This window comes from Mytilus edulis, chromosome 5 (genome assembly GCF_963676685.1).
Source record: "Mytilus edulis chromosome 5, xbMytEdul2.2, whole genome shotgun sequence".
NCBI lineage: Eukaryota > Metazoa > Mollusca > Bivalvia > Mytilida > Mytilidae > Mytilus > Mytilus edulis.
In genome coordinates this window covers 8,350,214-8,376,664 of record NC_092348.1, presented here as the reverse complement: position 1 = coordinate 8,376,664, position 26,451 = coordinate 8,350,214, and the positions used below count along the sequence as shown (strand labels likewise).

General features: G+C 30.3%; 1 protein-coding gene across 4 annotated transcripts in view; it reads right to left on the bottom strand.

The window, feature by feature from the left end:
• The window catches only part of LOC139522877 (thymocyte selection-associated high mobility group box protein TOX-like), a 64,899-nt gene that overhangs the window by 16,586 nt on the left and 21,862 nt on the right, over nt 1–26,451 (bottom strand). For 2 of the 4 annotated variants that reach the window (XR_011664507.1, XM_071316498.1), the window contains exons 2-5: nt 20,639–20,698; nt 8,806–8,892; nt 2,914–3,333; nt 188–312 (exon numbers count right to left, since the gene is read on the bottom strand). Coding sequence is in view for 3 of the 4 variants with exons in the window: in XM_071316498.1 (XP_071172599.1) it covers nt 188–312; nt 2,914–3,333; nt 8,806–8,850 (590 nt within the window). In the remaining variant the exon portion in view is untranslated. Of the gene's footprint in view, nt 1–187; nt 313–2,913; nt 3,334–8,805; nt 8,893–10,540; nt 10,574–13,191; nt 13,589–20,638; nt 20,699–26,451 lie in introns of those variants that run through there. The other 2 variants (XM_071316496.1, XM_071316497.1) reach the window with 2 other exon arrangements.

Genomic DNA, 26,451 nt, shown 5'->3' with positions numbered 1-26,451 from the left:
TGCTGTATTAAACCATAGAAAAGTACAGAGATAGATATAAGAAGATGTGGCATGAGTGCCAACGAGACAACTCTCAATCTAAATCACAATATGTAAAAATAAACCATTATAGGTCAAAGTACAGTCTTCAACACAGAGGCTTGGCTCATACCAAAAAGCGAGCTATGACAAAGAGTAAATCACTTACTTCTGTGGTTCATTTGGATCTTTCTTCTTCTTTTTCTTCGTCACTTTTGGTTTCCTAGTTTTCTTCTGTTTTTGAGCTTCCTCTACGGCCGCTGCAGCCGCTGCTTGTCTCTTCATGAAAGCAAGCTACAAGAATAAGACATGTTTTAACCTTTCCTGATTCATTGACAGTTTTAATCTTACATTTGAAATTATCAATTATATTAACTAACTGAATTCTAATATATGATATTTTATAACTTTACAGAAACAATGAAAACTGTCGTTTCTCTCCCCAATCTCATGTATCCCCATTGACATTGTTTACCGCGAAAGTTGACCTACAAATTATCTGATTAAAGTCTCAGATTAAAGCATTGCATGTTGGTGTGTGAATGATCTACACTACAGCAAACATCATTAGGTTTACATTTAACAAATACGGATTTTAAATTCATATACAAATACTGAGAATGATTTTTATAATGAATAAAGGATATCCCTGTGTGGCATTCCAACAATGACGTCACTAGGTTAGATATATTTAGAATATTTCGTAATACTGATTTTTCCGGATTGTAAAAGAAACGTATATAGTGTAAGGGAAAGCTCAATATACGATAATTTCACGAGAAACAGAAGGGAAATGTGTAAAAAATGTATTTAAAGTCAATCTGTTCTCCTTGTCATCAATTTCAGTATGACATTTTGAGGGGGTTTCCAAACTATCAAAACAAAATGATTGTTGTGAGGGAATGATACTCTGGCCAACCCCACTAGGGAATTGACGGCTTGAAGCTGTCTTTTCCCAAAAAATCCACTTCAGTTCTTATATGACAGAAATAGATTTATCAGAATTCAGAGAACTCTCGCATTTTATCAAAACTGGGGAATTCCCTCTGACGTGTTTCTAAATTTATAAAAACACTAAATATAAATACTGCTTAATTCTGATTTTCCTTATTGTTCAAAACACGGATATAAGTCAAGGGAAATATCAAACATGAAGATTATGAGAGGAACATTATAGGACAGTTGTTCAAGTTCAATCCTTTTGCTAATGTTTTTACCTTTTAAAGCAAGACAATCATAAGAATCTGAAATGTTCCTTACTGTTTAGAATAAAACGGTTGATGTGAGGGAATGGCCCTGAGTCAATGGTGTAAGTCTACAGATTGCTTTAAAGCAATCGTATCCCAAAAACAACAACTTCTTTGTGATAAAATGTATTCATCAAAAAGGAAGCAGAATTCAAATGTATGTATTTGCTTTAAAATTTAGCATATGAACATATATATATATGTGCTTTAATGAAAGATACCAGTGTGGTTATAAAAGTTGTTAAATATGCACACAATCTATGTTTTTTCATACATTATGTTTTTCTTTATTGTATTGTTTGCCTTCAACCTTTCTTGATATAAATGTGCATTTCTTAATAAATAAAATATACAAATATTGATTACTACAATTCATAATAAAGCTTCTTATATTGTTGTAATACCAGTATCCAAAATAGTTGCCATTAATTCTAATAGATATAGGAAGATGTGGTATGAGTGCCAATGAGACAACTCTCCATCCAAATAACAATGTATAATGCATACAATACACTTTCAGAGATGCAACTAATCGTCGGACCTGTCAGACCTAAGGGGCAGAATTTATGCAGGTCCGGCAAAACTCGTTGCTGTGCAGGACCTGATGGCCGGCAATATTTTAGTCTGCTTGGGTCAGCCAAAACTTAATTCCCCGTCCGTCCTGGCAGAGTATTTTGTTTATAAAATTGTGAATTTACAACCACGTTGCATGATTAGATAGAACAACATTCAAGGCTTCGATTACATAATAGAAATCGGGAGTTCAAACTGTTTTAATGATAACTATTATAGCCTGACACCTTCCAAATATCCTTCCTTAAAAAATAAAAATAAAACCTTTTGCAGTATAAATTTCAGTTTTGAAATCGTATGTTTGACATCGTTAATTTATTGAAATATTTATATCAAACGCAGTTATTTAGTTGTAACAGAGAATACACACCATTGGTTTGAAAAATGACGTAACTTTAACCTCCGTAGCAGAGTTCAAAAAATCTATGGGTCACTGAATATTCACAATATATTTTATTTTTTAAACTTTTCTTTCAAATTAGTTTTAATCCAGAAAAAAGTAAAAACATTGCCTGACTGTACCTTAAGTTGAATATCTATATCCAAATTCAATTAATTAAAGCTGTAATCCATGATCACAAATTGAATGCTTTGTTTACAATTGTTGAAAGCCATGTGCTTTTTAGCGGGAAAATTCGGGAAACCCCTTAACAGGAAACAGTTACATTTCATTGTTATTTATAGACATATTACAAAGTTTTTACATAGATTATTTTGAGTCAAAATATAGGTCTGGCAGAAATGTGATGGGTCTTGCAAAACTTCGTACCCTGTAGGCCCCAATGTCTGACAGGAAAAAAAAACTGTTTGCATCTCTGCACTTTACCATATGAATCTAACTAGTGGCCCTTGACTTTAAAAAGAGCCTTTGTAACTGAGTATTGTCAGCAATGGCCGCTCTCCTACATTGTAGAAAAGAATATAATTGAAGACTATAATCTCTTTTTTGTTACATTAGTATTGCTGATAATTTTGTTGTTGTTTACAATTTGTATTGCTGGTCATTTTTTTGTTGGTAACACTTTCTATCTAAGCTGGATAAATATTTAAACACTATAACTGACATCAAACTAACCTGTGCTAAAGGAAGAGAGTCATCACTACTTTCTTCACTGCTCTCTCTCCTGGGAGAATTTTTATTATTTAAAGCATTCTTTGAATAAAAACTTGATGTAGTAACACATCCGTCCTGTACAGGTGGCGCCATTATCATCCCATTAGCTGCTATCAAACTATTTGACATTGAGATATCGGGCATCTCCATGTTTTCTGGCGGAAACTGAGGCGCCATATTTGATCCATTAGAATTATTATTAGGTGAGCTCATGATAGAGTTATTATAGTTAAGTCTATGATGTGAATGAAGAGTGGCAGGGTCAATGTGAGAGTCTGTTATCGTTGGTTGAATGTGAGATAAATTGTCAACTGTGCCTGACGGCAAACTTAAACTTGTTATATCAAAATCTTCGTCTCCAAAACAAGGTGTGTGAAAAGACTGGAATAAATATAAATGTATAATAAATGTATTGCTTAGTAATAATGAAAAGTACACATATAACTAATCTAGTAACATACACATTGACTTTATAGCATTTCCTGTATTAGAATAACTGTTCACAACAAATACTGACTGTTGTTTCCATCCTAGGCTGTCATTGCTCCACAGTTGTGTGAAGTTATTCTTTGACAGAAAATTACTACAGTTTCTTTCATTGAGATGTGAATACATTTCAAAGAAATCACTGATGGCTGTTTTATATATATACCGAAAATATATGTGAGTTCACATGTATATCATTCTTAGATATAAAAGATGATTATTTAACACATTTACAGGTTTATAAATTCTATTTTATTTTCATATTTAAGTTGACACTTTTCCATAACCAAAGTTGTGCTTGTGCTACAAAACTATGAAGTCAGTTTAGAATTGCCCCAAAAGTCTAATGGAAAATTCTGACTATATTTCACCATGTTTGTTTACAGTTTTTTCCTCCTTACCAAAACAATTGTATTTCTGAGTAATTACACAAATCTAACAGAAACTGACAGTCAAATGGATTTCACCAATAAAGCAATTTGTAGGAGCTACTTACAAATGGATAGAATATTGATCTACACAGGAAGCAATCTTTTATAATTTTCTGTATAATATTATCTGTTAATCATTAGGCATCAATGGTACTCATTAGGGAAAAATTACCTTATCTTGGAATAGTTTTACATTTAATTTTATCTATCAGTATATAATTTGATGATTAATGATTGCAGTTTCAATTTATATAATTCTCTTTACTTAATCATAAAAAGCCTGAAGTTTTAATATGTAGGTCAATTGTTATAAAATACTGTTACTCATTACTGAACCATAGGAAGCCAGAGATTTAAAAATGTAGGTCACTTTGACCTTATCTGATTCACTTATATTTACTGATTAATTAATTGATCAGGCTTAAGGTCACATCATTGCTCCAAGTTGACTGTATTCAAATGAGAGCATGAAATGATTGTTGTTTTATAGTAAACTGACACAATGATCTGTATACATTCAGAGATTTTTCTATGGTTTCATTATTGCAAAAATTTAATGGGATACATAGGTTTCACAAAAGTTAAAACTCTCATTTCAAATTTTTTGTGCTTTCTTTCTTATTATTGCAGCATTTCCTTCAAATTGCAATATGCAATCTTTTATTTGTGTACTTTGTTCAACAATCATAATAAATGCATGAAAATGTTTACATTTGCGATTTTATTTTGCTTATCAAATATCAAGATACATGTATTTAGTACTTTCCAATTTGGATTTCATTTTAGAAAGAAGCAAAGAACGGTTATTCAAAACACAGCATCAATCTCTTGTTTGGAACTTCTATAGAATACTTGATGACTTTAAATTCTTCATAAATCATTAGTTCAATAATAAAACAGTAGCCTGAATTTTATTGGAAAATTTCATACAATTTTCTTTTTATTCATCCAACATTCTTTTGCTTCAGAATTCTGTATCCACTCAGAGTGTGACACTTTCAATTCTCGTTTTAATTCCATCTACTTACAGAGTCAAAACAAATCAGTTCTCATGTTCCTAATTATCCAAACTTCTTAAATTCAAAACACCAATTTAAAAAAAAAACCTTTTCCGAGATCTCCAATGACTGTTAAGATTTAGAGTGTAATGGAAACCACATCAATATGATGTGTAAGTGGCCGTAAATGGATTATAAACTCTTCAAGTACCTTCATCGACATTCGATAAATCAGCAAAATTGTATTCATCACCTGTCGTTTTAAGGTGACAAAACAAATTTGTTCTTTCAAACCTTACTTAATTACCCATTTTATCAGATGTCTTTCTAATGAATCTTTGTTCAAAATTTTTTCTTAAAATGAATTACCTTTTAAAAACAAATAAACTTCACCAAACACCTGTTGTTTAAAATTTCCTTTTTTAGTATTTTAAAGATTTAAGGTGAAAATCGTGAAATCCTTCAATGAATACAAAGTTTTTTTCATCTATCAAATTAAATCATTATCAATATTAAAACTATTTTTTCTTAAGATTACGTAATACAATATTGTATATGACACTGCACTTTATGGATATCAAAATTCTACCAAATAAGAAAAATTTATATTTTAAAAATATTGTTATTATTGATTATTTTGTTCACATTTTAAATCATAAATGTCATTCTTAAAGATGGTAAAGAGACATTTATAAAATTTTCAAATCTAATTCTTTACGAAATTAATTGAATTATATAATTGCAATTCAGTAATTTGTGAAGTGAAATATCTTTTAGAAATTGAAACTATAATAAAACATCTGTGATAGGATTCTGAAATGGTTTTAAAAAGGTTGAATTAAATTTGTTTTCTTTCAAAAAATGATAAAGTTATATTTTGTTACTAAAGATCCTTTTCTGTTTTAGCCACTGCAAGACATGTGTATTTGCTTCTTAATACTTTTACAACATATATCCACAGTAAGATTGATTTTTTTATGAAATGTTGTTAAAATTGCTATTTCAAAATTTCCATTTTTTTAGTGCCTCCATGGGGGAAATTCTTTTCAAATACATGTAGTGACAGTTGGCATGTATGGTTTTAAAGATTGATTTGTCAACTTAAACTTGCTTTTTCTTTAAAAAATCATAAGAACCTTTGTTATAAACAATGCTCCAGATAGTTTCTGTTCCTGGCATGCCTGTTGGAACAAATATTCTATATATATACCCTTTATTGACTGCTAGTGTTTACTAATACCAAAATATTTCTTCCAATGGAAAAACAAGAGGCTCTCAAGAGCCTGAATCGCTCACCTGAATTTTTTGGTTTAATCTCTCATCAATGATTATTTTGGCTTTTCAATTTATTTAAATGTTCTTTGAATCGTCCTATTTTCTTCAAAAGCAAAAAAAAAATCATTTTCTCCTATGTTCTATTTTAGCCATAGGAGCTATGTTTCTTGACATACAAGGAAATGAAAAATAAAATTTATACTAGATACTCTGAAACTCTAAAACTCATTTAGCCTAAGTTTGGCTGAAATTGATACAGCAGTTTCAAAGGAGAAGATTTTTTAAAGTAAGTCAACATGATGAACAAATTGTGAAAAAAGTCTTTAAAGGGCAATAACTCCTTAAGAGGTCAATTGACAATTTTGGTCAAATTGACTTATTTGTAGATCTTACTTTGCTTAACATTTTTGCTATTAACAGTTTATCTGTATCTATAATAATATTCAAGATAATGACCAAAAACTGCAAAATTTCCTTAAAATTACCAATTAAGTGGCAGCAACCCAACAATGGTTTGTTTGATTCATCTGAAAATTTCAGGGCTGATAGATCTTGACCTAATGAACATTTTTACCCCATGTCAGATTTGCTCTAAATGCTTTCGTTTTTGAGATATAAGCCAAAAACTGCATTTGACCCCTTTGTTCTATTTTAAGTAACGGCGGCCATGCTTTTTGACGGATCAAAAATCGAAGCACACACTTTGTGCAGGATAATCTAAGGAACAATCATGCTAAGTTTCATCCAAATCCATTCAGCAGTTTCAGAGGAGAAGATTTTTTAAAGTTAGCAAATATGATGAACAAATTGTGAAAAATTGTCATTAAAGGACAATAACCCCTTAAGGGGTCAATTGACAATTTTGGTCATATTGACTTATTTGTAGATCTTACTTTGCTGATCATTTTTGCTGTTTACAGTTTATCTTTATCTATAATAATATTCAAGATAATGACCAAAAACTGCAAAATTTCCTTAAAATTACCAATTAAGTGGCAGCAACCCAACAATTGGTTGTTTGATTCATCTGAAAATTTCAGGGCTGATAGGTATTGACCTAATGAACATTTTTACCCCATGTCAGATTTACTGTAAATGCTTTCGTTTTTGAGATATAAGCCAAAAACTGCATTTGACCCCTATGTTCTATTTTAAGTAACGGCGGCCATGTTTTTTGACGGATCAAAAATCAAAGCACACACTTTGTGCAGGATATACTAAGGAACAATCATGCTAAGTTTCATTCAAATCCATTCTGTAGTTTCAGAGGAGAAGATGTTTGAAAAATTGTTAACGACGACGACGACGATGACGACGACGTCGACGACGACGACGACGACGGACGCCAAGTGATGAGAAAAGCTCACATGGCCTTTTAGGCCAGGTGAGCTAAAAAATACAGGAAAATTCTTCCATTTTAAACTAATATTTTATTCCATAACACAAACTGCCATGAATGTATAACAGAATGATTGCCATTACATAACCAATTACTTATAAATGGTGAAACGAGGCCACATGAATCTTTTTGGAATAATGGATTTTTGTTTGGCTTTCACAAGATTCAATGTAGACGTTCCTTTACTAATATTAAGTATAATGAGTGACTACTGTTACATGAGAGGTAAAAACAACAGCCCTCTCTAGTTACCATTCCTTTACTAATATAAAGTGTAATGAGTGACTACTGTTACATGAGAGGTAAAAACAACAGCCTTCTCTAGTAACCATTCCTTTACTAATATTAAGTGTAATGAGTGACTACTGTTACATGAGAGGTAAAAACAACAGCCTTCTCTAGTTACCATTCCTTTACTAATATTAAGTGTAATGAGTGACTACTGTTACATGAGAGGTAAAAACAACAGCCTTCTCTAGTTACCATTCCTTTACTAATATTAAGTATAATGAGTGACTACTGTTACATGAGAGGTAAAAACAACAGCCTTCTCTAGTTACCATTCCTTTACTAATATTAAGTATAATGAGTGACTACTGTTACATGAGAGGTAAAAACAACGGCCTTCTCTAGTTACCATTCCTTTACTAATATTAAGTGTAATGAGTGACTACTGTTACATGAGAGGTAAAAACAACAGCCTTCTCTAGTTACCATTCCTTTACTAATATTAAGTATAATGAGTGACTACTGTTACATGAGAAGTAAAAACAACAGCCTTCTCTAGTTACCATTCCTTTACTAATATTAAGTGTAATGAGTGACTACTGTTACATGAGAGGTAAAAACAACAGCCTTCTCTAGTTACCATTCCTTTACTAATATTAAGTATAATGAGTGACTACTGTTACATGAGAGGTAAAAACAACAGCCTTCTCTAGTTACCATTCCTTTACTAATATTAAGTATAATGAGTGACTACTGTTACATGAGAGGTAAAAACAACAACCTTCTCTAGTTACCATTCCTTTACTAATATTAAGTGTAATGAGTGACTACTGTTACATGAGAGGTAAAAACAACAGCCTTCTCTAGTTACCATTCCTTTACTAATATTAAGTATAATGAGTGACTACTGTTACATGAGAGGTAAAAACAACAGCCTTCTCTAGTTACCAACCTTACATCAAACAACCACTAAAGGAAAAGGGGGAATAACTTGCATAACATAATCTTTTGAAGTAAGGACTGAAAAATATTTTACCTCATTTGTAAAGTAACTGTTACCATGACTTGATGGGTTTGCCATCACTGCTGACAGTGGGAAAAATCCTGGTGGCAGAACTTGGTTCTGAAAATAAACACCAATTTCAAGAAGTTAGATACCAATTTGAATAAATCTTCTCAAAACTAACATCTGCATATATATACCGGTATATTGTTCCCAATCCTCCTAGAAGCAACAATCGACAGCAAGTTATAATCATTATTAAAATCATTAATTTTTCTGATCACCCACACAGTAAACTGTAACATCAGAACAATATTTGATGTAAATAACAACAAAACTTAATGTTACAACTCCCCCCACATCACGATGGAGTGTGCCTCAAGGGATGGTCAGTTGTTTGTACTGTAGTAAACTGGACCACCTGTTGCAACTATAGTGAGACCTGAATAACATGAACCTTACATATTCTCATATTTACGTGTCAATATACGATGAAGACACCCATATTTCTTAAAATTAGAAAAAAATTAATCTGCATAATCAGATCAACTGTATAAACATTTCCTTTGATTATAATTCTGAGTGGCTATAACTGTAAGGTGGAACTGTGACCATAATACGTAGATACATGTAATGTCCAGAGGGCCTATATACGTAATAACAGTTTGTTTACATTTTGTTTGAAGCAGCTGTTATAATAAGTTGGTCAACGGTCATTTGATGAATCGATGATTAAAATAAAGCAGAAAAATTTAATTTAAAATTTGGTAAAAATAAATTACAAATATAAGATAAAAGAACTGTGATGTCAAATTTAAATTTAGATCTTTGTCAAAACTTGCCAGCAAAGCATATAAAACAATATCTCTGTCCCCACTTAAAGCAATGGCAAGTCTATGAAGTCTAATCAGATGTTTAAGAGAATTGAGAATACAAATTGGACAAGATAACGATTGTCATAGACCATTATCTGATTATCTGCAAAGGGAACCCTCAAAAAGGTACACCATGTGAGTTAAGATTCAGTCAAAGTATAATTCTGTTAAGCAGTTCACAAAACTCTTGCAGCAAACACTGAATTGACCAACCAGCTTTACTGATTATGATTGAACTTTTTGTTGATAGTCTTTGAGACAAGTTTTTAAAGGTAACAATTATTCAAGATATAGAGTAGCTACCTGAGAAATTGACCTAACACGAGAAGAGGTCAAGGTAAGGTGAAACCTGTCAGATGGACATGTATGCCTTGTAATACTTTTAATTAATAAATATGGTTTTCCTATTACAGATAAGCAAGAAAATGATTTGTTTAAAGCATTTTTTTTTTTTAAGCTGACTCATCCTGAACCAAGAAAATAAGGTCAAGGACAACAAATACTTCATACTAAAAGGCAACTGTATAAATGATATGAAGTGTCCAGGTCTTCAATCTTCTGAAATATACAGCTTTATGCCAATAGTTTACACGACTGTTGCCAGATTAGCAGCCCTTTGTCTCACATTCTATAACAATTCTCTCAGGCGAGACAAAAATATTCCTGTAGCTTTTTTTGTATTCATTTCTATAGAGTTTCTGGTATCATTTCTTAAAATTTAGCCAATTAAGTCATAACATCATGCAACCGTCAATGATCATCTCCAGGTTCTAAAAAACTTCAAAACCAATTAGATTTAACTCAATAATCTAACGAACTTCTATATATCATGAAACCCATACCAAATTCATGCTTAGAAATATTCTTATCTTCATACAACACCATATAGATACCTCTAGTTGTCTGTCCATATATCAACAATTAGGACAACAACAAAACTATATAATCCTTCAACAATATCTTTGAAAATTAGTAAATATTAAGATGTGTAAACATAAAGACAAATCTTAAATAATTGAAATTTAAATTTAATCAAATAGATTTAAGGTATTAACTACAAGATAAGAAAAGTTCACCTGTTCTAAACACCTGTCATTTGGTCACATGACCACAGTGTTATGACCCTACAATTGCCTTTTCATGTTCAGGTAGAAATTAATGAAACATAAAAATGTTTTACCATCTTGAAGTCAATAATTTGGTCAGATTAGTTAACCTGGAAATAAATTCCATAATACCACTCTTGTAATAAGAGGGTCAAATAACAGGTCATTCTAAATTAGTTAAAACACAACTTCTATTTAAATAGACCTTATAAAATAGAGGCAGAAAAACATCTATAATTGAGACAGGAACCCATCTTCCCCAAGTTCAGAACCCACCGTGCGAGAGCTGTATAGTCAGTCTTGAGGTTATTAAAAACTCTGAGTGCCGGGTTGAAACCCCCCTTTTTTTGGACAATTATGCATTTGAATGGGAGCATACAGTTGGAACCCCCTCCCCCCCCCTTTACTCTGGGTTGGGACCCCCCCCCTTTTTTAAAATGGCTGGATCCACCCCTGGTACCATGTTAGCAATTATAGGTCAGTTCTCTAATTATCTTAAAGATGATTCTTTCTACCAAGGATTTGTATAGTAAGAATATTTGTTTCAAGAGTTAAACACAATTTGTGATCTCTTATGTCAGTTACATATAACGGCCATTATTTCAGCTATACTAAGAACCATCACATTATACAAAATTTCCCAAGCAAACATGTTTTGTCCATGTGTATTGCCTCCGTTAGCCAATACACAGAACTTTGTACAACTGGACATTGAGTACAATGGATCATGTATGCAATCAATAAATCATGTTTGTGGACAATTGATTGGCAGGTGCCCTAATTATGGTTCTCTTGACAAATACATGTGATAAAATCAACTATTACTTGTCATTTAACATATGACATTTATCATCATTTTATTCTAGTCAAGTTTTTTTTTCTTCTTTAATCTTTTCTAAAACAGCAATGAACTCTAATAACAATTAAGTAATGAGTACTTTAAGTAAACTATACCCTCTATTTTAACTTTTTTCGTACTTTCATACCCTGAGTTACAACTTTAAATGTTCATAAAGGTTACTTACAACAACGTGTATTTTTTATTTCTTGCTAATTTCCTGAATCCACTTCCTGCTAAATCATCCCTAATATAGTGTATTCACTGTCTTAAGAGGTCAAAATTTTGTAATTAAGTTCAACACTTATTCAATGGCATAGATGCAAGTTTTCATGAAAGACCATCACACCTCATTTACAACATTGAAAGAACATCATATTTTTTTTTAGTAAATTATGGAGGAAGACTAAAGATAATACAGAAGTGATCTGTACTGGGAGACCCTCAGGGAGACCTTGAACTATTAAGATCACTCAATTCCCCATTGACCTTTATCAAATTACCAGGATGGAAATTATGGGTTTGAAAAATGAAAATACGGACCCACATTTGAAGGTACTTAAAAGCATTTTTTTTTAAATTTCAAGTATATCGTTATGACAGTCACTATGACATGCATGAATCATAATTGTCTAACTGATTATTTATGTTTTATTACCACTTTGAATGAGGCACCATAATTCAAGAAAGGTTAGGTTACATTTATTCTTGGAGAAACTTTTATAGTTTTCAATAGTTTGACTGAATTTTAGATATCTTTGAAACAGTAAACACACACAGCTTTTGCAATTACAGATTTTAAAAAAATATTGATAATCATTATAGCAATATTTCCAAACTTTATATTGTCTACTTGTTGTACTCTCTCTTGTTTCTGCACTCTCCTGATATATCAAAATTTATTTTTGTCAATTTGTGTTCCTGGGTTACTGTGTCTTTCACATGAGCTAGTGTTCATTTTGTTCATACAAATGATAAACCATCAATCATCAATATATGATTTTATACACTATTCTTTATGATCCAGCTAATTTATTTAAGTTTATACCTTGATCTCCCTAATTTTCAATTAACTGATTAGTTTTCAATAGCAATAGTGCTAATTGCTTGCTAAATATGGAAATTTACATAAACTATTGTTATCTGAACTACATGTATCTGTTTTAATATGTTGGCTCTTTGGTTTGGAAATTTGTCAAGCTGACATTTGTAGTTTGTCTTTTGCAAATATAATCTATTGTTTCGAAAAATAGTGTTTTTTTTACATTTTCTAAAATAAAGATGAAAAAAAATCCAATTATCTATGTACAATGTGTAATGTTTTGTATATCCCAGGATAAGGAAGACAGTTAGTTAGATAGTTTATAATGTGTCTAAGCTTAAATTTTCTGAAAGGAGATTTAAAAATTAAAATATATGGTATTTTTTTTATTTAGAAAAATACCTATTAACGAACAAGAAATATTCTTAAACACTTTACAGTTATTATAATACATTGTATTAAAACAAAATCTTGCATTCAAATTCTTACATATATATCTCATCTTTTTATTCATACTGATTCTTATGGTTTTAAAATGTTAAAATAGCGATACAGTACCTTTGGTATTTGACAGTTATAATATGTTCTAGGTCTTCTCATTTCCTCAACAGTTTCTAAAGTCATTTTTATCTGATAATACACACAGCTACAATCTAATTAATTTTCTTCGATATTTTACATTATCCTTAATCTACCGATATCAACATGGACACAATCAGAGAAGAGTGATTTCAAATGTAAATTCCAATAATTGTAGCACTTTTTACACAACTATCCATGAAAAAAATACCAATCTGATAAGCAAAATCAATAAATATTAATTTCAAACTTTATATACGTAATTTTCAAAAACGCAGTAATGAAGATTTTTTTAAGTTACAATTCCTTCCTTTCGTCATCCCAATAAGGCAGTATAACTAAATTGTGAATGAGAATGAACCATTTCATTAGAACATTGCCTTATTCAATCAGACTCTTTCCATTAGTCATCTCCTGGGCTATTCTATTTATCCCCCTCTGAATGGCAGATGCAATCAAGACACTTTTAAAATGGCACCTGCTTTTCTTGTCCCTACAGTTTTTATTTTATGTCATTTTTAAAGTTCAAAGTAAACATTAATAAAAAATGGACAAATTAAGAGTCTACTATTTTTCAATTAGATATCCCTTGTGCTGTATAATAAGCTTGTTCAACATCAGATAACTGTTATTAGGATTAAGGAAAAAACAATTGGAAAACAAATACAAAAATATCACCTGTTCGTACACTTCAATGATTCTTTAGTTAATTTAAAATTATTTTATTTATTTTAATTTTCTGATTTTCTCAAGATCCTTTCTACTTCTTCTCACCTGACTAACTTTGATTTAATTATATCTTTTTCCTTTTAATGGTTTTCACTCAACTATGAAATTTTATTTCCTTACTCAGTATTTTAAAATCTTTCTATTTCATTCTTCCATCAAATTTTTATAAATCTTTGAATTGCATTTTTCTTTTTTTCACATTTTACCGTCTTCATAAATGCTTTAAATCTTGAAACGTCCTTTGATCCTGAACATAAAAATGAGAGTTGCGATTAAGTTTTTATTAAAAAATTCTTATCAAAGTTTACAGATATATGATCGTCTATTGAACTGTATAATAAGGTATCAGAATAGGGTAATCCTTTGTTGGTATGGAAGTTTAAAAGTTAAAAAATCCCTCAATATTTAAATGTGTAAGATTTTTTTTTATTTTCCTCATATACCAATAAAGGAGTCATACTTTTAAATGTATCAAACTGAAAATGCACAAATTTGTAAAAGGTTTTCAAGAATGTTATTGATAAATGATAAGGTATAATCCTGACACTTTAGTGCAGAATGGTCACTTGAGATGTCATATACACATAAGGAAATCGACATATTTGACTTCAAATGACCACTTTACAGCCAGCTTAAAAATAGATATGAGCTAATATTTATAATACCCCAAAAAAGGATATTTAACACACATGAACTTTTTTTGTCTTTTTTTTTGTATAATACATTTCGCAGCAAAATGTCTTTTTAGTAAAACCCTGGATGACTTTTTTTTTACTACAAAGGACCAAAGTGGCCTAAATCATAATCATACTCATTTTGTATGCAAACTTATACAGTGGATGATATAGTAAGCTGAGAAATGGATGCAGAAAAAGAAGATAGGAATTTTCTATCAGCTTGCTTTTAGTAACTGCTTACTAGAGGGGGGATAGGATCTTTGTCGGGATTCCCGGATCGTGTTTTTTTTGCTCGGGATTTCGACCCTTTTGGGATCCGGGAATTCTTTTACTAATTTCTGGATGTCGGGATTTAATTTTATTTAAAATTTAGGACCTCAGGGTTTCGTGTTTTTAAGCCTGGGATTTCTGGATAAGACCCCTCCAATCCCCCTCTTACTATTCCATTCCTTATTTTTCAATTCATTTCTGTATTTTGTTGTTTGTAAGATATCTCAAATTTTAAAGTTTTTTTACTGAATTGATGAACCTGCAATAGCAAATGATCTCTTATTACAGGAGTAGATCATGCATAATTTAAAAAGAAAGTGGATCCCACATATGTAAGTCATATAAAAAGGGGGGTTCAAACCAAATGTCCCAATACAAAAGTGTAAGTTGTCAAACAAATAGGGGGAGGCAACCCCTCTGGTTCTGCCAAACTGTGGACAGTGAAATACAGCCACAAGGTGTGAGTGCATAATGATGCAAAATGCTGTGGATAGTCAGGATCATAGTCAAAGTCCAATAACTCACACAGAAAATGTCATAACAGATTTACAAGTTTTAAATGTGGTAATTTTCAAAAGTCTTCCAATGAAGATTTACAATATCACAGCTTCATATGTGTACTTTAATGTTGCATTATCCTTCTGTCCAATATTGAAACATTTAACCAAATTTTAAATACCAAAAGTTAGCTACAAGAAATTAAATATTTTTGTCAATTTTTAAGTATTTTGTTTAAAAGATCATTCAAAATTAAATGTTGATTATATCAATATGACTCACTTATGTCAAATTTTTAATCTACAATCCCTCCCCCCTTGTCTCTGATAAACTAATCACATAATTTTTGTGTGCAAGTATTGAAATGAATGAAAATTACTTGCAATAATCTTTGTGCTTAAATGACAGAAGATCCTGCTAATTGCCTATATAGTAGATGTTTCTTGTTATCTTATGTTTCATCCCTCATTAATTTTAGTTTTTGATCACCATTTTTAAGTAATCCATAATCATTACTTCTAATTTGTCTACTTAAATTTATATATTTATATTTAATATCCTTGTAAAACACATGTTGATACACTCAATAATATCGTTCCTATTTTTGTCAAATTTTGGATATGCCTAAAACAATGTAAACAGCATCCTATCATATATTTATATGTAACTATATTAATATTTTACATATTACTTATAGGTAGATATGTAAAAATATTGTTAAAATTACAGCAATTAATATGTATATAAATCTATTGAATATAATTGTTTTATCCGACATATATAATTCATAAAATAGACTTTATAATGGCACTAAAATTCATGTTTCCATATCAAATTCAAATTTTAAATTATACCTTAAAACATGAAAAAGGACAGGTGTAACATTCTGTGTATCAAAAGCTTGTTGTACAACCATTAACCATAGGAAAAGAGACATACAGGAAAGTACCTAAACTATAAAAAGCCCCAGGTTGGTCAATGTAAAAAAATTAAAACGTTAGAGACAACCAATGGCCAAATTATTTATTTTTCAAATTTGCTCAAAGTGAAAGATGACCACCCTGCAAAAGGGATGTAGCAATCAGTTTATTACTTTAATAAACCAACTTCAAATTTGGCTAAAAAGGTTAGAACCTATCTTTAAATTGTAAAATTGATTAACTATGAAAAAAGTCATGTCCAGTGACAAATCAGAAGTTTTGCATGCAAGTAAACATTTCCTAGCTGTGTGAGCATCTAAATGAAAGTCCAGACTGTTGACAGAATCTTCGCTTACTAAATCATGACAACAGAGTTTTCTTCACTTTAGTTAGTTGCTAAATTAAAAGTGTCAAACAGTTCTAAAATTTTTTGCCGTAGATTATTGGTAATATTCATTCAGATGCCTAGGATAAAAGTTTGACTGTTTTATCATGTTTATAGAGGGAAGTAAATTTCTTTGAATACCACGACAAATCAATAGCATGAAAATCTAATAGTAATATAAATTCTAATCTAGTTTTAAATATTTCTTCTTATAATTCAAAAAACATGCAAAAAATATTAATTCATTACCTTTGATAAATTATTAATTCCTTACAACTAAAATATTTTTAACAAAAGAATTCCTACCATATTTAGAATGATGTTTTTCTCTCTATTCCCATTTTGTCAAATGATTTCTTCACCTGTATTGGCAGGACACTAGGGTCACAAGGTCATACAGGTTAACCTTAAGATCAATGATAATTAAACTGTCATTATGTCAAAAGAAACAACTTTAAGAAGAAAAATGGGTATAAGGTTGACCACACACAATTAAGGTTAACTTGGTTAATTAAAACAAGAGGCCTACAGATGCAAGTGGTCATGAAATTCCATGGCCCACAAAACTAATTCAGCTTTCATTACAGTCTGTCTATTTTAAAACAGCCAACAGAAGGACTTCAATTCAAAATCCAGAATGAGTAAAATACACTGATAAAGGAGGGGGACTCAAATGTAAGTCTTACCAGGTCAACAATAAGATTGAAGGTACCTTTGGGTTTTTAAAATTCTCCTCATATAAAAATAAGATGGGTTTAAATACTCTTCATATAAAAATAAGAACACCAACAGAGATGATACTGATAATCTAAAGCTAAAACATATGAAAAAGAAGATGTGGTATGATTGCCGATGAGAAAACTCTGTACAAGAGACCAAATAACACAGAAATTAACAACAATGAGCAAAGCCAATGCCGCATAGTCAGCTATAAAAGGCCCTGAAATGACAATGTAAAACAGTCTACCTTAACCCTTCTTTAAAACAAAAAGCCTTAATATTTTTTTGAACATTATTATTTTTGATATGGTAAATGTTGAATATGTCCATTAAATCAATTTCAAAGAAGGTGAGTTAAAGGGTCAATATGATTTCTTGGGATTATAAATAGAGGTTCAATGCAGATTATGGCATTCTGTTAACTTACAACACATCAAATATAGTTTGTAATTAAATGGGAGAACTTACTTGTTTTATTATAGTAAGCATAATACATTTAATACAATAAACTTTTTATACTTTATAAATTTGACTGAAAAAAGAATGAGTTTCCAAGTCTAGAAATATGATAAAATATATCCGTAAACACGTTCATATTAAAAGGTCAATAATATCAATATATATATGCAATCTTTCTGTGAAGTTTTAGGGATCTGGATTAAAACTTGTGTTCTCTTTCAAAAATTTTACTGGAAAATGAGGTCAACAATTCACCATAAATGTTATTAATAATTATTTGTAGAATTCCAATTTTCATAGATTTCATGGAAACAGGTAAAACACAAATTTATTTGTTCAACGAAGCATAAATAGACTATTTTCTTATTACCTACTTTTGACTCCAGAGTTCAAATTTTTCAACAGGTAATCTAATATATGACATGTATGGTAGGACATCCTGGTACCTGGACACGAAAGAGCAACTAAAAGAAGTAAAATCAAGCTTACAATCTGTGAATCAGTATAACTTTGGGGAAGAGGTTTACTATTTCTTGTTTTCTATAGACAAAAAATTCATAAAAAAACAGCAAACTTTTGAAATTGCACTGATGATATGTTCGATTTTACTTTTTAGGGTTTACTCTTTCTGAACTGAGTACCAGAACAGTCTTCAACAGAGTAGGTTACCTGTCGAAAAATTATATAATCCAAATTCAAAAGTTGGTAATATGAAAATAGTGTATTTTGAATATGTAACTTCTTTATACTGTATGCAAACTTTTCAAAAGTTCACAAAAATACATTCTTTATATCCACAAAAGTGCCAGAATCACCGGCAGTATCCTATGGTTTATTAATACAGTTTTGATTCAAGTGGTATCAATATACAAAGTCGAAATTTCTAAAAGTACATATCTTCAAAAAAAAAAAGTGGACCTTAATCTTGAATAGCTTGAAAGCCTGTCCATAAGGGCATCAATTAATTATTATATCAGTCAGTTCTGGTCTATAGATAAAATCTATGATACATGATGCACTGTTCTATAATTGAAATTATGGTTAAAAATATTTGAAACAAAGGAGAAATTCTGTAAAAATATGTACTTTAGAAACTATTTCAACTTATATAAGTACATTTTAGTAGCATATAAAACAACAATTATCCACCATTACCCAAGGGATCACCTACAGTTCAAAGCCATTTGTTTCTCTTTATTATCGTATTATACAATTATTGTAATTACGCAACTGCCGATGACATGATTACAAATCTATGCCTAAAGGCAATACACAACTTCCAGTGATAATAACACATGGATCAATTATTATCACTTAGAAATACTCAAATACTTTGCACCTTCAATACCCTTGGTACTGTTATCTAGTGTACTAACATTTGAAAAACTACTATACAATTTTAACATGATAACCTCCTCATAAAAGAAATTATGCAACTATTTTTCAATTTTGCCACCACTTAAATTTAATCTAAACATTATTTTCTTAATGTTCACCCTTAATTACTTTTAAATCAATTTTAACAGTAATATTAGGCCTCTTTTTTTCCATAATCATTGTTTATTAATGCAGCTTTTTATTTGTTGTTTACAAAGGTGTAAGGTCTATTAGAAAATCATTCATCTAATTGCTTTGACAACTTGAAAAAAATAATTGGAAAAAAAGGAAAAATCTGGCTGTAGTCCTGGTATGTTTGGCAGTATGAGTTGCTCCATGAAAGTTTATTATAACATCATTTATCTACCTTCCTACCTTACGTGTCTCTATCACAGCATATCATCACATCTTAATTGGTTTATACGAACGGCTGTGGTATACATGGTATAAAAGTACAAAAATGTCATGTTTTATCAAATACTTCTGATCATCTAAATAATTTCATGTTTTTTGTTATTGAATGGTATGTTTCAATTTTTGGGAAATTTACCACCAATAAAGATCATAATATGTTCTCTTTACCCCTGCAGCTAAAATAAACACTTCCAAATAAAATCAGTTACATGTAAATTTTCAACAATACAATTTGTTTCTGAATTTTTTACTGTTTTCCTAAAGCTACAGAAGTTTTGCTAAGATAATCCTAAACATCACATAAAACATCTGCTACACTATAAAGCATTCCAACACTTTTACTGAAATATTGTGATTTGCTGTCATTGCTGAAAACAAATTATGAGACATTTCATTTATTATACAAACAATATAACTCCTCAAAAAACAGATATTTTTTACTTAAAGTACAAAATTGTATAAACTGAATGTTTTAAAACCTTAAAAGAAAAAAAAGTGCTGTCTTGTAGACAACCAAACACCTCACACATCAAATTCTCATTGGTAGACCCAAGGGAAGGGGACAGGGAACTCCATTTGCCCTCCCCCCTACTTTTTTCTGCAGATTTTTTTAAATCTAAAATTAGGCTGGAGCTCATTTTTGTGTGTGGAACTACAGAGACAGGAACCCATAAACTTTGAATTAAAGAATACAGATTTCTAGAGGCTATTGCATATATGGTTAAAACAAAGGACGAGGTGAATCTATACTGGTAATGAACTCTTTTCTTTCGGAAGATTTTATCTAGGCTAAGTTATTTTTTTGTCACATTAAACATTGAAAATGTCATATTCATCATTCTTGGAATTTAATAAGCTGCTTTAATATTTCTTATTTGGAAAATAGGCAAACTGTTTGTTTGATATCTCAATGAGTGACTTAAACCCCTAATCTCTAATTATTCATATTCAAGAACCATATAAGATATAATCCTTACCCATTTTCAAAATTTCAAGTGTATCCAATTTTCTTCTTTAATTTTTGTTTTGGTCACAACCTACAAAATAAAAGAAACATATCAGTCAGTTATACAAGTATATATATGCCCTTATGCTTCAGAAAGTAAAACATTGTTACATTTCTTCAGAATTACATTAAACATTGATGAACATACACATCCATAACCAAGGCTCAATATGATAAGTTTTATTACAATTCTATCATATTTCTATGAAATTAAAAACCAATAAAGGTCACTTCTTTGCTATTTGAATTCATAAAAAAAATATTCTGAGTAATCTATCAATTTAATATCATTATCTAACAAAACTATGTGTAAAGGTGTAACGTGACCTTCTTAAGGTCAAATGTGTTGTGTTACATGTTTATGTATAATTGACCTCACAGATGACATTTCAAAATAAAAGTGACCAGAATATATTAGTTTTGAAGAATTAGCCATTTTTGTATTTGAAGAGATCATCCACTGCAAATCTAGATTTCACACATGATTACTGTTCTAGAATCCTATACCTTTATTGGGTTTTAATTATGACACCAATGACAGAATCAAAGATATAAAAGAGATTTGTTATATTTGTTCTAGTGTTTTGTAATTTTTGAGTTGATTGTTTCTCTGGAAGGATAAATGGAACATATATCATTTTTTCCTTGAAAATTCAGATACAACAAGTTCAAAATGCATACAAAACTCATAAATACAGCTTAAAATATTACATAATTCTCTCTTTAATCCATTTTTCAACTGAATTCATATAACCTAACTATGGATTATCATTTTATGTAAAATCTACTCCCTAGATGAGTAATGCATGTGTGGTAGTGTGTTTTTGTGTGTGTGTATGAATATCCACGAGAGTTTCCTCTACAGCTCAGGCTAACAGCAAACATTTCAGTGAAAAAGAATAAACACTGAAAGATGATAACCTGATTATCTATGCATTGGGGAAGATAATAACTTCTTATTATTTGTAGAAAATTGATGTACTCTGAAATGGAGAAAGATTTTTATAGTTAACTTAAATCAATCTCCTAATATAGCAATGATTGAAACGTCTGGGATGAAAACTGTTAAATAACTTACATCAATAATACATGTTTAAGCAATATACTTAGTGAACCCTTTACAGGAACTGATATATAACTCATACATTTTATGGGATCTTTGTACTTTTCTGATTGCTTTTAAAAAATCTTATTTGTTCTCCGTATATTTCAAGTCTACTATATGTTTCTAAATATTCTGGTGTTTTTTGTAGATTTTACAAAAGATGTCAATGCATAAAAAACGAATGGACTACAAACTATTGTTTCAGAATTCTCAAGACATGCTTGCTGTCACCATATACAGTACAACCTGTATAATCTGAACCTTTAACACAAGTCATTACTGCAATCTTGTAGCATGATGCAAGAACACAATAAGTTTACCATAAATGTTATCACTGTGGATTCCTTTAGAACACATTAAGTTTACCATAAATGTTATCACTGTGGATTCCTTTAGAACACATTAAGTTTACCATAAATGTTATCACTGTGGATTCCTTTAGAACACATTAAGTTTACCATAAATGTTATCCCTGTGGATTCCTTTAGAACACATTAAGTTTACCATAAATGTTATCACTGTGGATTCCTTTATATTCATTGGAAGTCAATTTTCATGGATTTTGTGGGTAATAGGGAACTACCATTTTATAAGTTCAATGAATTACAAATTTCCTAAAAGAAAATATGCAGACTTTGCCAAAACCACAAAATTAAATATCTACTTAAATGCAAGTTTCCCTTAATCCACAAAACATTATCAGGTACCCAATTAAAAAAAAAGGAATTACAGTTTTTACATTAATGCTAGCAAGACAAATCTTTGTTTGGCTTGCTTGCTTTGTTTGTATCAATGTTTGCTCAAGCATGGTAATTAAGATAGGCGGGGCTTCAGCTTGTATACATCATACTTAAATTTTATTGGACGTTATGTTGGAGGTTAAGGACACTAAATTTTAAAACATCACATGACACATATTCTCACATTTTTCCTTACCTGTAAATATACAATACAGACAGGCTTCTACTTCGTCGAAATTATCTGTTCATTTTCACAATCGTAGAAACGGAAGACATTTTTTTTTCTCAGAGATTTAACTTAAAGACTGTCGTCAAGCACTTTTAGTAAAATAGCTATTCGAACACACCTACTCTGATTTTGTGATCCATTGGATAGGTATTTCACTTGACCCCTATATTTCATCTTTTAGTACTGTGATTTTTTTTATGTTATAAAATCAACCTGTAGCTTTACTATATAAAATGATAGAGTCTGAAGCGAGATGATGTATCAAATACTCTTGTTTTGTACATTTTCAAGACAAAATATTCATATCAAACACACCCTAACATAAGAAAAGGTGCACTCGATTTTCTCTTTTTAATACAATTGTTTCCCATTTTTTAGAATATTTTCTGGAGTTGCATAATCGAAGGACAGACATGGAAATAACTGACTGAACTAATAGATTGATATGTTATAAAAACAATATTAAGTCAATTAATGTTGAAGGCCAGTTTCTCAGCCTCATACAAGAAAAAAGTGTATTTGTCATGTGATGTTTTAAAATTAAGTATTCTTAACCTCAGACATAACGTCCAATAAAATCTAAGTATGATGTATACAAGCTGAAGCCCCGCCTATCTTAATTACCATGCTTGAGCAATCACTGATACAAACAAAGCAAGCAAGCCAAACAAAGATTTGTCTTGCTTGCATTAATGTAAAAGCTGTAACATTATTGATATATTGCATAACCATAGCAAAATAAGTCATAACAACCTTGAGAAATTATTTTCTGCAATCAAAAATAGATCCAATTCAGTTAAAAATGAGTATTAAGCAAAAATTATCAGACAAATTCATCCAACAATGGCAATCTCAAATCAAAAACTCATCGAGGGGGGAATATTACGGTCTTTTTAAAAATCGACTTTGGCTGAGAAAAATATTTATTTAGACTTAGGCATCATCTGCAGATCGTAAAAATATAACTAAGCTGCGATGCTGCAACCTAAAAATACCAATTGAAACAGGAAGATGGAATGAAGTTCCTAGAGATGAAAGACTGAGTGTCATCTCTGCTCCTTGTCAATTGGAAATGAGTTTCACTACTTATTTGAGTGCCAATCTGATCTTGTTAGAAATATCAGAAAAAATTATATTTCAGAATATTACCGCATTTATCCATTTGTTGAGAAAATGATGGACTGCTTTCATTTTGCAATATCAAAGTTCTTAAAAATTTATCATTGTTTATTAAGAAATTAGTTAAAATATTGTAACTTATATGATTATATGCTAACATTGTTTTGTAGTAACCATAATAATGACTATGTATGTTGCCTCTTGTTGCACATGTAAATATGTGTCCGAGTGTTTCCAAATAAAGTATATTGTTATTGTTATTGAGAATTCAATATTTGTAACATGTAAAATAAATTTGCTGCTGAACCAGATAGTTTGTGGTATGAAAAATCTTACTCAATATGTAAAACTTTTCATTTCTTAATTAAATCAATGAAAAAAGGTTGGTTTATTTATATGCAAATATCCAATCGAAAATTCAAAATAATATCAATTCAAATAAATAGAAACCAAACAATCAATTTTAGTTCCACAAAATGCAAAGAAATAAAAGTTGTCTTTTGAACCTTTGTAAAAAAATATTGACATAAATTATAAGTTAGTTGCCAGGAAGGACAATTCGTTGATTGGCATTGCAATAACAAGCTGCATCTATTAACATAAATTTTACATAACCAACCTATAATTAGAAATGGTGCCTCACAGATCAAACAGTAGTTCCAACAAAGATTGACAAAGACAAATTTTAACTATTCATTGTCAGTCAAATAACTGCAATGATAAAGTTATACTGCAACAATAAAGACATCTGCAGAAAAAAAACTTCTTTGAATTTTATCTTTAAAAAGGATAAATGATTTTATAATCTGCACAAATTTACATTAAAATAAGACATTAAGACTTAAATGTTTTTATAGCACCTTTTGATGCTGGATCTATTCAAATTAGAAATACATGTAAAACAAAAAGTGGTTTTTATTTTCTTATCAAAAAAAAAAATGACAAGAGTAGTGTATTTATTTTCTTTACCTACCTAAATTAGACTAAAATAGATTAGGCTCATTTAATGTCCATAAAATTTTGAATAATTAATAATAAGACCTGTTTCTAGGAATTTGAACGGAACAATTTACATGAATATTTCGGGATTGGATATGTATATAATATATAGCAGTCTAGAGTTACGCTATTACATGTATTAAAGGGACTGCACAAAAGTAGTGCAATGACTTGGATGGACACATGGCATTATATATAACACAGAATTAATCTATATGAAATAAATTTTGATGAAATAACTGTTCTTATTTAAGAAAAAAGGTTGTAAAAAGAATATAACACTTTATAAATTTTGTGCATCCTAAAACTTTTCCTGGATTAACCTTCATCAGGAAAATCTAAAGATTTTAAAGCAAGGGATGTAAAAATACCTAATTACATGTAGTACAAATATCCCTGTAATCAAGGAGCTATAGGTTTATATTATAATATACATCTATTTAAGACCTCTAATTTGGCCTATACATGTATTATAATATACATCTATTAGACCCCTAATTTGGCCTGGGATTCTCATACGTAAAGAAATTCGTAAAGGTGTAAATTTTTTGAATAACGGGACCTCAGAATACCAATGGCTAAAATTGAAGAGAGAATTTTTCAATTTAAACAAAGATATATATTTGTGCTTGATATACTATGCTCCCAAAAGCCAAACAGACCTACTGGAGATAATAGAAAAGGATATAACTGATAGTTATGGGTCTATGGGGGACATCCTGTTAGTAGGGGATCTTAATGCCAGAACTGGGTCAGAAAAAGACTATATTGATGGTGACAGCACCTCCCATGTTCCTTTATTTGATGAAAATTATGATGTAGACTGTTTCACAGAGGAAAGGGTCAGTAAAGATTTAATAACTGATTCCAGAGGGAAAAACTTGCTAGAATTTTGTATAGGTAATCAGTTACGTATCTTGAATGGGCGTATGTGTGGTGATAGCACGGGTAAATTTACATGTTTCAAACCTAATGGATGCAGTGTAGTTGATTATGCTTTAGTTTCTCAAAGCCTACTCCAGCAAATTTTATATTTTAATGTATCAGATTTTAAGGCAAATTTTTCTGATTGCCATTGCAAAATCACTTTTAAGATTTTAGCATCTTTCCAATTGGAGAAAAATATAAGTCATATGAAAGACTTTCCTTTGAGGTATAAATGGGACACAGAAAGTATTCAAAATTTCCAGGAATCATTTACACATCCTGTCATACAAAATGAGCTAAAATATTTTTTAAATAACAAAATTATCTTAGACAAAAAGAATGTGAATGATGCCACATATAGTATTCATTCAATATACGAAAAAGTGTGCAAAGTATCACTAAAAAAGAAGAAGAAAAGGGTAAAAACATGTAATCATAAAAAATGGTTTGACCAAGATTTAAAAAGTTTGAAAAAACATGTTAATGATAAAGCTATATTAATGTCAAAATTTCCGAAAGATCCGATAGTGCGTGGCTCTTTTTTTAAACTTAATAAACAATTTGCCAAACTAAGGAGGAAAAAGAAAAGAGAATTTAGAGAAAATATTTTGGACCGTTTAAGCAATCTAGAATCAGAAAATCCAAAGGATTATTGGAACCTTGTC